General features: G+C 38.5%; 1 protein-coding gene across 1 annotated transcript; it reads left to right on the top strand.

The window, feature by feature from the left end:
- Nucleotides 1-2,667: 2,667 nt before the first annotated feature.
- ltv1 (LTV1 ribosome biogenesis factor) lies at nt 2,668-14,889 on the top strand. The gene is made up of 11 exons (XM_042398299.1): nt 2,668-2,854; nt 4,083-4,214; nt 5,388-5,588; nt 6,004-6,091; nt 7,550-7,682; nt 8,327-8,552; nt 9,807-9,934; nt 10,096-10,235; nt 11,397-11,449; nt 12,063-12,263; nt 13,923-14,889. Exons 1-11 carry the CDS (start codon nt 2,852-2,854, stop codon nt 14,034-14,036), a joined length of 1,419 nt encoding a protein of 472 aa, XP_042254233.1. The 5' UTR covers nt 2,668-2,851; the 3' UTR covers nt 14,037-14,889.

Below are 14,889 nucleotides of genomic sequence, written 5' to 3'. Positions count from 1 at the left end.
AACCTATGTTATATATTTTGTTCAGTTGAGTAACTACATTATGCCAAAAAATTTCCAACAATTTCCAAACCCAGAGAAATCTGTCATTTTAATCAAGGTAACGGTCCGTTTCATTCGGTCACCTGTCGATGGCGTCATAGCTCCTCTACCAGAGAGTATACATGTACAAGATGCATACGTTAGCATTGTGTTTGTCCGCTACGACGGCATCTACCAAAGAGTATATGCGCACAAGATGCATGTGTCGGTGTTGTGGTTGTCTGTCACAATGGCGTCTACCAAAGAGTATACACATATAAGATAATACCTCAGTGTGGTTGCCCACCATAAACTGTCATAAATTGACTTTTATCCAGTTTTAGGCCACATATTTATGATAAACTTATTAGATCTTGGTAATTTTTTACTGTATCTTTTAACCAGATGAAGGATTTTAGTCATTGGACGTCTGTATCTTATTAGAGAAACAAGCTGAGCAAACGTTAGCAGCAGCTCGGCGAACAGCCCCTCCCAACATCCTCTTTCTGCCAAACAGCGTTGGAGAAACACTGATTTTTAACGTGAAACAACTTTTTTCATTGTTTGTACCTGTTTTAATCACCAGGGCTGTTTGTTCTGGAGAGGAGGAGACCTCTGCGGATAATTCGGATCCTGGTAAAAACATCCTGAACGATGAACACTGAAGGAATCCTAACCATGAGAATCTGGTTGTTTAACAATGAAGACATCAACTCCCATGATCCCTTGCTACTTCACAACATCATCACTATCTTTTGTTATTGTTTTGATTGAGAGACTCCTAGCAGCAGAAATTACATATTGTGCATTTAAGTTACATTTAATAAGATTTATTTCTCTAGAAAATTATGACTAAATGAACATAGATTTCTTAATATGTGTAACAGTCAGAGATCCAGTCAGCTCCACAGTGAAACATATTAAACCTTACGGGATGTTCAGTTAACATTTCTTCTGCAGTTATTTACTTTTTATATTGTTGACAGGACAGTCTTCAATGTTTGTATTTTAACCCTCCTGTCTGCTTTTAACCAATCATAAAGACCCGTACGAAGCTGAGGGACTGACTCCGCATTTTTTGTAATTTTACCGTTAATCCATCCAAAGTTTTCTATTTGCACGTCTTTCTTTCCTGATTGCATCTAAGTTAAGTGTTTTTTGTTTGTTTTTGAGGGTTTTAGTGGTGGTTTTTATAGAAGCAGCCAAAAAGTATCATAAAAATGAAAAAATGAAATAATCTTGTGCAAGAGGATCAGTGTGGATGCTGTGTAGATTGTAGCTTCTTAACTTGGTTGAAAAAAGATTGTAGATTAAAAACAACTATTTGTAACCTTTAACGTTTACAGAGAGACGTTGGAAAACACAATAGTGAACTATTAAATTATTGCTTGACTGTAAAACCTCATCAGACTGACAATGATGGAGAAATCTTTTCACGGTTGTCGACCTTTTTGCAACCTAGAACCCTCACCTAGATTTTACACAGAATTAGGACGCTCACATAAAAAGGCAGAATGTAAATATGGTGCATCAGTTTCAAATAAAGGGGTGATTTGGACACATTTGAGTTGATAAGTTTGTGTAATTTTATTAAACACAAATTCCTTTCAAATATACACTATGTGAGCACAATATTAACATAGAACATAAAGTTTTTAATGCTAGACTTTGATACAGATCCCTTCTAAAAGATGTGCTAATGATGCAGCCTCATATATATAGTTTCAGTTTGTATTATATCTCAAATAATGGTAATTTCATTGAAGACAAAAATTAAGAGACAGTGGTGGAAAGTAACTAAGTACATTTACTCAAGTACTGTACTTAAGTACAATTTTGAGGTACTTTACTTGAGTATTTCCATGTGATGCTACTTTATACTTCCACTCCACTACATTTCAGAGGGAAATATTGTACTTTCTACTCCACTACATTTATTTGACAGCTTTAGTTACTTTTCAGATGAAGATTTGACACAATGGATAATATAACAAGCTTTTAAAATACAACACATTGTTAAAGATGAAACCAGTGGTTTCCAACCTTTTTGTCTTTTGACGTCTTACAAAAAGCAGTGTGTAGTCGGGGTCACATTTCACATGTCTATGAGTTGTTAACAGCTCCGCCAAATAGTGATTTTTCCCTCTAAACTTCTCACATGCTTTCATTTCAATATATGATCCAATATTTCAGCAAAAATGAAAGATTAGAGAAGAAGTCCAAAAACTGAAAACAGATTTGTGTATCAGAACTTTGTTTTTTCTTATTATTATTTTAAATAAAATTTGTGTGAAGAATTCAGTTAGTTTAGTTATTTTTGGTGTTTGATAGATGTTTATAAGTAAGTAAATTTTATAATGGATGAATATTTTTGGACAAAATTGAAAGTTTTGTTGAAAATAAAGCTTACTTAAAAAATAGTAAATTGATTGCTTAGGTCTTTCTGACTATACCATCTTTACCAGTATAGAGGGAATGCAACCACAGACTACAATAACACGAATTACTTTCTTAATATGTGTACAAATCTACATATTTTAAATAATTTCAGAATGATATAATTGTTTTGATTTCACGAATATGATTTATTCTAATGTATGTATCCAATATTAAGTTGTATTGTATTTCCGTGTAACACCCCCGTTGTTCTCTGTAATGGTTCTTTCCAGTGATGGTAGCTGCAGCATGGTGACAGAGGAAGCAGCGTGGATAAACAATTCCGACAGTTTCTGGTTTTAAACGGTTATTTGCGTTAACAGTTACCGATAGTTTGAGGTTTGGCGATCTTTAACATCGACAAGTAGAAGAAAACCGCCAGAAATTCCGTTAGAAAATGGTAAGCGAACATTTCTGAATTTAGCTAACCTTGCTAGCTAGGAAGCTAACAACGGCTCATGTCAAGTAAACAGTGAGGTAGAAAATATTAACAGTTGTATGTTAAATGTCACATTTTATTATAATTAACGGCTATACAATACACGCTAGCAGTGTTGGAAGAAGTATTCAGATCCTTAGATAAGTATTAGTACCAGTACGAGTAATGTTACTGAAAGAAATCCTGACTAAACGATACTCAACAGCCCTGTTGTGTTAAATGTGTCTATCAAGAGATGAACATCAGCATCACGGCAGCAAGTACACAAATACTACTACCCAACAAATTTAAAAACTATAAGTGAGACAGTCTGTGATCAAATTAGTCGCACACAGTAAAGGAAGAAGTATTAAGATCCTTTACTTAAGTAAAAATACAAGTACAGTAGTGTAAAAATACTCCATTACAAGTAAAAACCCTGCTTGTAAAGTCCTACTTAAGTAAAAGTACTATTAGTAGTATTGTCAGCTTGATGTAGTTAAAGTATTGCAGTAAAAGTAGTGGTTTGGTCCCTCTGACTGATGTAGTATATATATGTATAATATACATCAAATGGAAATACTCAAGTAAAGTAAAAGTATCTCAAATTAGTACTTAAGTACAGTACTTGAATAAATGTACTCAGTTGCTTTCCACCACTGCGTGCTAGATACACAGAGTTGTAACCTTTATCATCAGTACAATTTATGCTCTTACCGGAAGTCAACAGTGTTTTGTAACCGATGTCTTGTTATAGCTGATCAATCCAAAACTCAAACATATTCAATTAATTGACCATGTATGACAAGAAAAGTATTAAATCATCACACCTGAGAAACTGATACTAGTGAATATTTGGGGGAATTTTTACCAAAAAAAACCCCAAAACAATTATTCAATTATCAAAATAGTTGTATAATTTCCTTTCGATCGACTAATCGTTGCAGTTCTAATTTACATTATTGGTTAATCTGTAGATTATTTTTTTGACTAATAGAGTGTTAAGTTTAGAAAATGTGGGGGAAAAAAGGAAAGAAAATGCCCGTCACAAGTTTCCAGAGCCAAAAGGCACGTCACCAGTGGTAAAGAGGGAGGGGCAGATTATGCTTTTTGACTTCCCTTCACCAATTAATCCTTGAAATCAATCCACTGATCTTCCTGTTATATGATCACCAGCGATCACCACTAACACCGTGTTTGTCTCTTCCAGCCTCATCGAAAGAAGAAATCGTTCATTGAAAAGAAGAAGGCTGTGACCTTTCACCTCGTCCACAGGAGTCAGAGAGACCCGCTGGCTGCTGATGAGAAAGCCCCGCAGCACGTCCTGCTGCCCGCCACCAAGGTACAGCTTCACTACGCTGTTTATTAAGAAATGTTTGTTCTATTATTCTCTGTTGATAAGTGATGAAATAAAGTGATTATTTACCCCCGTCGTTCACAACCTTTGTGGCTTTTGACTCTTTAAAGAAGAATTCTTCTGATTATCCACCTCAGCGTGTTTCCAGGTGTTCGCTGTGTAAAAAGTTGTATAAAGGGCACCGCTGTGTTGCCTTAAGTGATGTCACTTGAGTCAGTGTCAGTTGAGCCTGAAGACTACACATTTGAAAATGAAAACAGTCTGGAGGTGTAAGTGTCAAGTATTGACAGGAAGAAGAATGTGTGTAAAACAAAAAAAACTGTCTTTGGTTCTGCTGGATTGATATTGATCTTGTTTTGTAATCAAAAAGCTCTCACTGAAATCTAACCATGTTTCTTAACTGCGTTGTATATTTCTCAGCACTTTTATAAGTTAAGTAGAAGTTATTCTATTTTGAAGTGGCTTGTTTCAGTTTCAACAGCTACCACCAAAGCTTCAAAAAACCCTGATCTCCGTAAAGTCACTTTATTCACATATTTATCTGACAGTTGTCTTAGACAGACAGAGAAAAGAAGATACACGTGTGGAAATCAGTGTTTTCACTCTTGATTGTGACTCTGACAACGTTATAGGAGTGAAATGCTAAATTGGTGGCGTACTCTTTTTAAAGAGAAGTAATGTCTACATGTGACCCCCGTTCACGGGTCATTAAAAACGGTTCTCTTAGAACAGTTTTTAGACGCCAGTAGAAGTAAAACTCTCAAGTGTTTCACAATTTAAAAAATAACCTTATGGTTTGAAGCTTAAATATGTTTTTTTTTTTTCCTGTCTTGTTGATTCTCGTTAAACGGGAGTTTTTCCTCGCTGCTGTCGCCAAGTGTTTTCTGATGGAGGAATGTTGGGTCTCTATAAATTAAAGAGAACAGTCTAGACCTGCGCTATGTGAAAAGTGCCCTGAGATAACTTCTGTTGTGATTTGGCGCTATATAAATAAAATGTACCTGACTTTTGCAACCCCTGAGATTTATCTAGAGACCCTTTAGTGTCCCCGACCTCCACTGATTTAACCTGTGTGCTATAATTTGACTGCCCAGATGGAACTTCATCATTTGTTTGAGGAAATGTCAAATCTAATTTTGTGCTTTCGATATTTCTCAGGTGGAAGCAGAGAAGAGGCGCGAGGAGCAGAGGAACTTCGGCGTTTTCTTTGACGACGACTACGACTACCTGCAGCACCTGAAGGAGACGTCCGGCCAGACTGAGCTGGTGGCTGCCGGACCCTCGTACGCTGACAGACAAGCTATTCAGCTCCGTGATGAAGAGGAAGAGGATGAAGGGGACATGGACACCGCTGTTCCTGTAAGTTGACTCAGAATACCCCTCTGTCATGGAAATCTGGGAAAAGTTATGAAATTTATAAATTAGTTTCCCTGAGCTGGAACTGTTTTGGAAAAATGTGTTTTTAAAAGTTGGAAAAGATGAAAGTTTGTCTCAGATTCTTTGTTTCAATGTGCTGCTTGTGTTGTTTGTCTTATTAAATATATTTTTAGAATGATTACAGTTATTTTAACCTCAAAGATTCTTTATTATTTAAGATGTTTTTTTACTTTCTCTAACTGGACAACTGACCACTGCTCCTCATTCATCTCCTTTTGACCATGAAGTCAGACATTCACATGACAGAAACAAGGAAAAAACAAATACTAAATTATGCTCTTTCAATGGAATAATAGTAAAAGAAAAGTTTTAAAATGTTTCCTGTCGTCTTTTACAGGCAGCAACCATCAATCTGCCTTCTTCAGTGTTCGCCTCAGAATTTGAAGAGGACGTCGGACTTCTGAACAAAGCTGCTCCCATCTCAGGTAAACATCAGCTTAAAGTCCAACTGAAGTTAAACTGCTTTATTTTGTCTACAGCAACATATCTGCTCTGTAAATCACTTGTCCCTGGTTTCTCCTTTGGGAAAACGAGACTAGGTCAGGATCTAGTATATGACCGGACTGTGTATGAAACGCTAGAGGGCTTTTAATTTGCAACAACGGATACAGGAAGTGGCGACCAAGCCCCCAGGAAGTGCACCAAACTGACCACATATTGGGAATCTAAACGGTTACTTTCTCACCTGAAAAACTATTACAACTGTTTTTAGCCTGGCTCAAAATCTCTGCCATCGCTGATCGCTGCCTGTTGATGCGAAATGCACTCTGGGATACTTGGTTGTCCTTTTCCCGCCTTCAGCTGACCAATGGTGTAACTTCATCAGTCAGTCAGTCAGGGTTTAAAGGACTGGCCCCGCTGTTGTAGTCCAGCCAAAAATCAAATCAAACTAGTCTAATCTTTCATGAAGCGATGAGGTGTCGTTTTATCACCGGCAGAGCAGAAGGTCACACTGAGCCTGATTGCATCCTGCTACACAACACAAGAGCCACAGACTCTGAGGTGGAAATGTCTTTGTTAGATGTTTGTTACTGAAAAGAAAACGATAACTGAGCCTCTCTTCAACCTGCTTGATGTCGTCGTCGGTGTCAACAGTCCTCACCGGCATCAGAAACAGCCAAACTCGAACAACTACAGTTACTCTGGTGTTACTTCATAATCCACAGAACATGTAAAATAGTTAAAAAATGACATGATTTCTTTTTATGCTCATACAAAAGTATTGAAGTTCAAACCTCTTAAAAAGTTCACTCAGCTGTTGTCACCAGCATTTGAAGTTGCTTAAAGCAGCTTTAAAGTGGTTATAATCAATATTTTTCATAATAAAATGTCTGAGCTGTCAGTGTGTAACGTGTTGGTTGTGGCTCGTAGTGATGAACCTACAGAAATTATCAGCGACTCTGCAGCTCCTCTCGGCTTTATGGAGCTTTACAGCGAGTTTCAGCTCATTGTTTATCTGTTTTCAGAGAAAAAACTCAGAAAAGCAGCTGTACAGTACCTGCTCAGCACCAAACAAACACAGTTAGCTGTAGACTAGCTGGTGAACATAGTGGAGCATTTAGCAGCTAAAGAGCCAGATATTTCCCTCAGGAGTTGGTAGAGAGTAAAAACAGAGCTAAAAGAGAGTGAATATTGGACTTACATTCACCAGGTGGACAGAAACACGACTCCACATGAATGATAATGTTGCTCTGTAACTGCTGGATGTGGAAATAAACAACTGTTTGCTAACAAGTTCAACACATCAACTGAAAAGTTGATGATATGTTTCTGCTTCCCTCAAGTGGCCAAAAAAATCAGTTTCTGCAGGTTTTAAAGTTGACATCAGGGTCAAATGTCATCGTCTTCCTCCTGAGTTTGATGTGGTTTTTTTTTTCCTTCAGGACCTCGTCTGGACATGGACCCCGACATCGTGGCCGCTCTCGACGAAGACTTTGACTACGACGACCCTGAAAACATCCTGGATGATGATTTTATCATGAAGGCCAACAGCGCAAGCGCAGCAGCAGACATGAGGTAAGAAATGACATTGTATTTTTCTTTAGTTTCCTTTAAAGGTTTATATTATATTGTATGTTTTATTTTTTCCATTAAAGTTTCATCAGTTTTAGTTTCTTGGATATTTCTGCTCAAACGTTTTACGTTGGAAACTGCTGGAAGCTTCTAACATACATTCACAGTATTATTCCAATTAATTGTCTTTACAGTCTGAGTATTATTTATTGTATTCTTTTACTGTTTATTAATAGAATCATATAAATTATTTAGCTATTATATCTTAAGATCATGACTTACTTTTTCTCCAGTTCTACCTGCAGACACCTTGATCTTGTTTCTTTCACCCCCCAAAATATGTCGTGTGATAAAACAGTTACCGTATATTGAACCATATTTAGGTTTTTGTGACACTCTTGTTACTTAAATAGTTTCCCAATGAGTCAAATCATATGATGTAATAGTTTAATGTGGTTTAGCAGATCGTTATATACTGATGTTGACAGAATTTATTTATCATTATTGGGGTATTAATTCTGTCGGTGTCACTCGTCCCTACATCGAACCACAGCAGACACAAATTCAAAGGAAAAGTTTTAATATTTCTAGGTAGCAGATGTTCTGAGACCCCCCCCAACTTCCTGTTTGTGTGTAACCTGTGACAGAGGTGACGATGATGATGACGACGACGACGACGACGACGACTGGGAGGACACGGACGAGGAAGGCGACTTTGACTCTGAGGGTGGATTTTCGGACGAGGACGGCCGCGGTCGTGAGTTTCTGTTCATGGACGAGGAGACGAAGAGTCGCTTCACAGAGTACTCGATGACGTCATCAGTGATGAGGAGGAACGAGCAGCTCTCCCTGCTGGACGACCGCTTCGAAAAGGTGAACATCTACTCTTAACTTCTTCATCGCTCACGCGCGGTCTCTAAGGAGGCTTTCACATCAGGGACCTGGATCCGAGTACACCTGACCCCCAAAGACGAGTTCATTTGATTAGTGTGAACGCCGTGTACCCGGGCCACTTGAAAAGGTGGTCTCAGATACGGTTCATGTGTACAGTTCGCATCAGGCGTGAAAAAGACTGCAGCATAACACGGAAGTGGATCGCCGAATGATGCGCTTTTCTACACCGGAGCAACAATATAAAATGTTTCTTCTTCTGCTGCTTTATTGGTAGATCACAAACCAACAACCACCTACTGTATCAGAGAGTGTAGATGCAGAACATTACTAATGTGAAAGCGGAGTGGAGGAGGTCACTCGTACTCACGCGTGGTACTAAGCGGTCGTACCTGATATGAAAACGCCCTCATTTATTCTCCTGAAAGTAGATTCCAGTGAGCTTTAGATCAGGTGACTGTGATGTGAGGTATAAATCAGGCTGATCAGTGTTTTCTAACGTTAACGTCATGTTCAGTCGAGTGTCGGATCTGACTTGGTAGTTTGACCTTGGCGTGTCCGTTCAAGCATCATTCAAACTGCTGTTGTCTTTTAATTTTCACACACAAACATTTTAAATAGAACTATTTTAATAACTGAATAATTGTTGAAGTCATTTCGATCGTTAATAATTTAAAAGGTTTACTAACGATGGTGCCGAAACAAAAATATCGACCTGCGATCAACAGTCCTGTGGACAATAATGACTTCCAGTAATTTAGTAGTTGTTCTGGAGTTTCTGATCGTATCACATGATCTTCAGCAGGTGAGGTTGTCACAGTATTGGAGATGTTAAAATTTGACCTTGAAGGACTTTTTGTCCGTCTTGGCTTAAACATTGAGATTAAATGTTAATTCTTGACCTTGTAGTAGTTGACAAAACAGTCTCACCACCGGGTCGGTTTCAATCATGACGGATCATTTCGTTATATAACTCTTTCCTTAACACTGTCACAGACTGCTTTACAAATATAAAGATGCAGAAAATCATTAAAACAACAAATACGATGCAGAGAGTAAACAGAGGATCAATGAAAGTAAGAACCTGAAACACTGTATGAACAATGAAAGTATAAACAAATCATAGATACATTTCAGGAGGGTGTTGTGTGTTTTTATCCTGTTATCTGTTCTTCATATGACACAGAAACGTTCTTTAAACCATGTCTGTGTTGTTGTTGTTGTTGTTGTTTTTAGTTTTACGAACAGTTCGATGACGATGAGATCGGCGCTCTGGACAACGCTGAGCTGGAAGGTTTCATCGAACCGGACAGCGCTCGCCTGGAGGAAGTTATCAAAGACTACTTCAAACAGAAAGAGAAAGAGTGAGTGAACCAGGAATCAGAACTTCTGTCACCTCAACACACTGACCGAGACTTTTCATACAAGACAGTTTGATTCGGGGGGAAGCTGCATCACATTTTTGCCTTTTTTTTTTGTTTGAAAATGTCTCTTTAAATGAATTCTGGTCTCGTTTGGGGTTCAGGTACCTGAGGCCTGATGACCTGGGTCCAAAAGAACTTCCTGTTTTGAAGGAGGAAGAAGAAGATGAGGAGGAAGAGGATGAGATGGAAACTCTGGTCATCAAGGCCCCAGAGGAGAAGTGGGACTGTGAAACCATCATCAGTGAGTTTTGATCCTGGTTCTCTCAGGAACTTTGCTCTAAATTAATTTTCTAGCTTTTACTGCAGTAGGATGACTGACCCATCGAAGCACAGAAGCACAGGACACTGGATTCACAGCAGCTAAATGGAACTCAACCATAATAATTCATTTTATCAAAGACATCTGAGCTTTTCCTACTGTGACATTTCAAAAAATGTCGCCTGTGAAAGAGGCCGAAACAGCACCAATGGTGTTAACGTCTTGATTTTGTTTAATGTTTTTAAAAGATTAAAGCTTCACATTTTTTCAAGTGTGTGTTAAAACAGCAGTCAGGTGTCCATATGAACAGTGAAAGAGGTTTTCCTCGCTGTAATCATTCCTCCTGTTCATACTGGATATTAAAAGATCCTTCAAATGTGCTTTCAATGGAAGTGATGGAGGCCAAAATCCACAGTGTGTCCACACAGTCATTTAAAAGTCTCTGTGAAGCTTCTATTCAGCTTCAGCAGTCTGAGTTAGTCATATCAAGTGGATATCTGACACATTTACAGTCTTTTTAGCATCAAATTCCCTCTTTGTGTTTCCTCGGACGGTGTTTCCCTGTTGAGCTGCAGGTGGAAGTATAGTAACAAAAAGAGGGACTTTGGCACTAAAAAGACTGTAACGTTGAAAGATATCTACTTGATTTGACTCATTTGGACGCTGAAGCTTCATATTAGCTTCAGATAAACTTTGAAATACATTTTTTGCACAGAATGAGGACTGTGGATTTTGTCCTCCATCACTTCCATTGTAAGGTCATTATGAAGGAATCTATTAATGGTCAGTATGAACAGGAGGAATGATTACAGCAAGAAAAACAGGTTTAATGTTCATTTGGGCTCCTGACTGTTGTTTTAACTTGAAAAACTGTGAACCAGCCCTTTTAAAATAATGGATTCTAGTTTCTTCTGGTGAGAGATTTGTCCTGCAATAGTCTTATTATTCATCTGAATGAGCATAAAGAGTCATAACCTGGAGAAGCAACCTGCTCAATAATTGAAAATATTAGTTTCTGCTTGAATGATTTGAGAAAAACCTCTGAGGTGTTGAGATAGTTTTATTGTGTTTGTTTAATTGTAATTCATGCTGAGGAGGTGAAAGTATGTTGTTGTGACATTGAATGTTTCTCGTCTCCTCCAGGCACATATTCCAACATATATAACAGACCCAAAGTCATCGAGGATCCTCCAAAGGTATGAAAAGACCCTGATATTTGTTTTTTCACAGCTTCTGAAATGACAAACACATAAAATAAGATAAACCAGGATGAAGGAGCTAATTAACCCACAGCTGTTACGCTGTCCTGAAACACCTGTCAGGACACGTGTACGACCACCAGGTGGCGCCACGTCACACCACCACAACCTGTGACGCTGCTTATGAATGTAGTAGAGCAACAGCTCAAACCAGTGAGCAGAGAAAGTCGTAGTATGAGACTGAAGTTAGAAAAGGTTTATCTTGTACAAAATCCTGATAGATGGAAAATCTTCTGAAATACTTTATAACTTCTAGACAGAACATGTAACTTGTTGATTTCTTTTTGTATGAATTAGTGAGTTTCTGTGATATGAACTGAATCCAGACAGCAGGCAGTGACAGTTAGGGTTACAGGAACATAGATTCATACTTTGAGTACAACAGGTTTTCAAACATTCACAAGTTCAGCAGGGAGGAAAAAAGATTTTTAGAGAAGAAAACACAAACTGAAGCAGAGTTGACGAACATTATTATATTCAGGATACTTCAGCCTCTCTTCATCCTATCGACCAAAGATCTGACTCGACCGTGTTCTCTTGTGTCGTCAAGCTGAAGCCGATCCGTGTGTCCAACAAGACCGGCATCCCTCTGGACGTCCTCCCCGCCAGAGGCCTGACCACCAAGCAGGCGGAGCGCATGACGAGGATCAACGACTCGGACCTGCCTCGCGTGTCCACCCAGCCCCGCAGCAAGGAGGAGAGCAAAGAGGAGAGAAAAGCCAGGAAACAGGCCATCAAAGAAGAGCGCAAGGTGAGAGATAAAGAGAGACGGGAGAAGACTTTAACAGCGTCTCCTGCTGGTCTGTTTATGACTGACAGTAGTTCTCACTGTCTCAAAGGATTTGGCTGATAATTTTTCTATATTTTTCTTATTGTCGACAAATCTACCAACATGAGCTTTATCCTTTACGTCCCCTTTTAAAACCGTGTCCCAGATCTCACCGTGAGACTCGTCCACCAACTGATTCAAAGCTTTGACGACAAGTCGGAGGCAAAACTACGACCCACGACTACAAACAAACCAATCAGGATATGACAATAAAATTGTCACAGAATAAACTGACCGATGTGACAATAAAGTTTAGGGTGAAAACTCCTTTAATACATCCATGACGCACAAGAACAAAACACACAAAACAAGGAGACATGATTGACGACGTCTCTCTGTCTTAACATACTTTTCATATTTACATTGTAGCTCTGCGATCCACCACACCTTCATCACACAGTGTGACCGCCTCGAACTGATGAAGATTGTAACTGAAGATTTCATTCTAAGCGTCTCGCAGTAAACTTACACGATCGCTGCTGTTGTCGCCGTCTAAAGACGCCTTTAAAGTAGCTTTTTTTTTTTGCCATTTGCAATTTTCCAAAAAGACCAAACTACAGCTTCAACTTGTCCATAATATTGATAACTAGTTATAATCCCTGTTTTCTCTCCAGTTTGTCAGCAGGTGTCGCTGTTAGCATGGAAACACTCATCATAATCTTTTTATTTTTGTGCAACTATCTGCTTCACTTTAGTTTAACTGCCAAACTAAGAGAAGCCTAAAGCTTCAAATCACTAAAGCAGCACCAGCTGTATTTTTCATTGACCAACCACAAGTTTGGCTTAAATGACTTAAGTCTGATGATGTCAACAAACCCCATAAAAAGACGAAAAACCAAAAAAATACATGGATCTGCTTAGTGTTGTGTGTTCATCCAAAGCCTGATATCTTATTCCTCCGCTGTTGTAGAAAAACTATTAAAAACACATCAGTGAGCAACACCAACATGATCCTTCATCACCATGAACACACACTGTAGTTTATTTTGAGTCATCCTACACACACACACACACACACACACACACACACAGCCCTGCTACCAAAAATACTTTGCAAATATACCGCTGCAAATAGTCCACAACAAACGCAGTATTTCCTCCTGTTTGTTTGTTAAAAACTACCATGACTAACTGTTAAATGAGATTAGAGCCCTTTAAAAACAATTAAACTATTTGTGAGCCATTTTTAAAATACTTCTGTCTTCAGTAGGAACTACAGAGAGAGAAGGGAAGTCAATGTGTTGACGGAGGGATTTAGCACCTTGTTGGTTTTGATCATGTTACAGGATTTGTTGAATAAAAGCAAACTATAAAATAACACCGATCCTTAAACAAAGGAGAAACAATCAGCTCAATAAGACATTCTGTATTTACTCTGCAAACATCATAATCTGGATCCAAATGTTTAACACAAGGTCATCAGTATTGAGGTCAGTCATGTTGTGATAAGGAGAGGCCTTCGCATGAAAGATTTCACCAGTCACGGGAGGAAAAGATGTCAACAAAAGAGTAAGAAATGTAAAATACTTGAACAGTACAATGTGTCAAAATCTATTTCTGTGTTTGTTTGTTTTGAAACAGGAGAGGAGAGTTGAGAAGAAAGCCAACAAGATGGCGTTCAAGGAGGAGAAAGTCCGACAGGAGAAGCAGATGTTGAACCTGAGAACAAACGTTCAGGGTCTGAAGCTGTCGTAGCCGACCGCAGGCGCTCTGCCCGCACAGACTTTTCACCTGTGGACGGAGTTATCAGTGGACACGCTGCTCCGCGCTTCAGTGGAGCGGATAGAACCCCGAACAAAGAGGACTGACGGGTTGCCAAGAGGCTCTGGATTTTTTTTTTTTTTAAAATATTAAATGAAACCAGAGCCGAGTTTTCTCAAATCACCATGAGAGAACATTCATTTAACTCCTGCTTTGAATAAAAGGAGCAACTTTATCTACCGTAAACCAGCTCAGGTCATCGAGTTATAACAGTTTGAAATCCAGGAACACTTAAGGCTGGGTATTGAACAGAAATATTTTATGATACTAGTCAAACTGTTTTGAAAACCTGTTTAGCAAATGTTGGCTTTGAACGTCTGATCATAGAGCTGCAACGATTAGTCCAACGACAGAAAAAAAAAAACAACATTTTATTGTTTTCTTTGTCTCCTGTGATGGTAAACTGTCTAAACTAAATGACAAAACAACCAATCAATTAATAATGAATATTCTGCAGATTAATTGATAATGAAATAATGGTTAGTTGCAGCCCTATCTGGTCAGACTGGAACCAGGTCCTGATTTAAATCAGACGTTTTCTAGACGTTCTCTCTTGTACATCTGCTCATGTTAAACCACATTTAACAATCAAGAACATTGGCTTCTTTTACGAAATGGAAAAGATTGTAGTAAAATATTTATATCTCTCAGTAAGGTGTTTGGGGGGGAGGGGGTGTTTGGTATCTCTACCAAAACTCCGATATATCAAGATTTGTATCAAAAAGTTTGAAGTGATACCCAGCCCTACTTCATCTTGTTTGTCTCTTTATTAAAACACTTAAATGCA

The sequence above is a fragment of the Thunnus maccoyii genome, chromosome 2 (assembly GCF_910596095.1).
Source record: "Thunnus maccoyii chromosome 2, fThuMac1.1, whole genome shotgun sequence".
Classification (NCBI taxonomy): domain Eukaryota; kingdom Metazoa; phylum Chordata; class Actinopteri; order Scombriformes; family Scombridae; genus Thunnus; species Thunnus maccoyii.
Note: the sequence above shows the minus strand (reverse complement) of the source record. Positions and strands in the feature narration are given on the sequence as shown.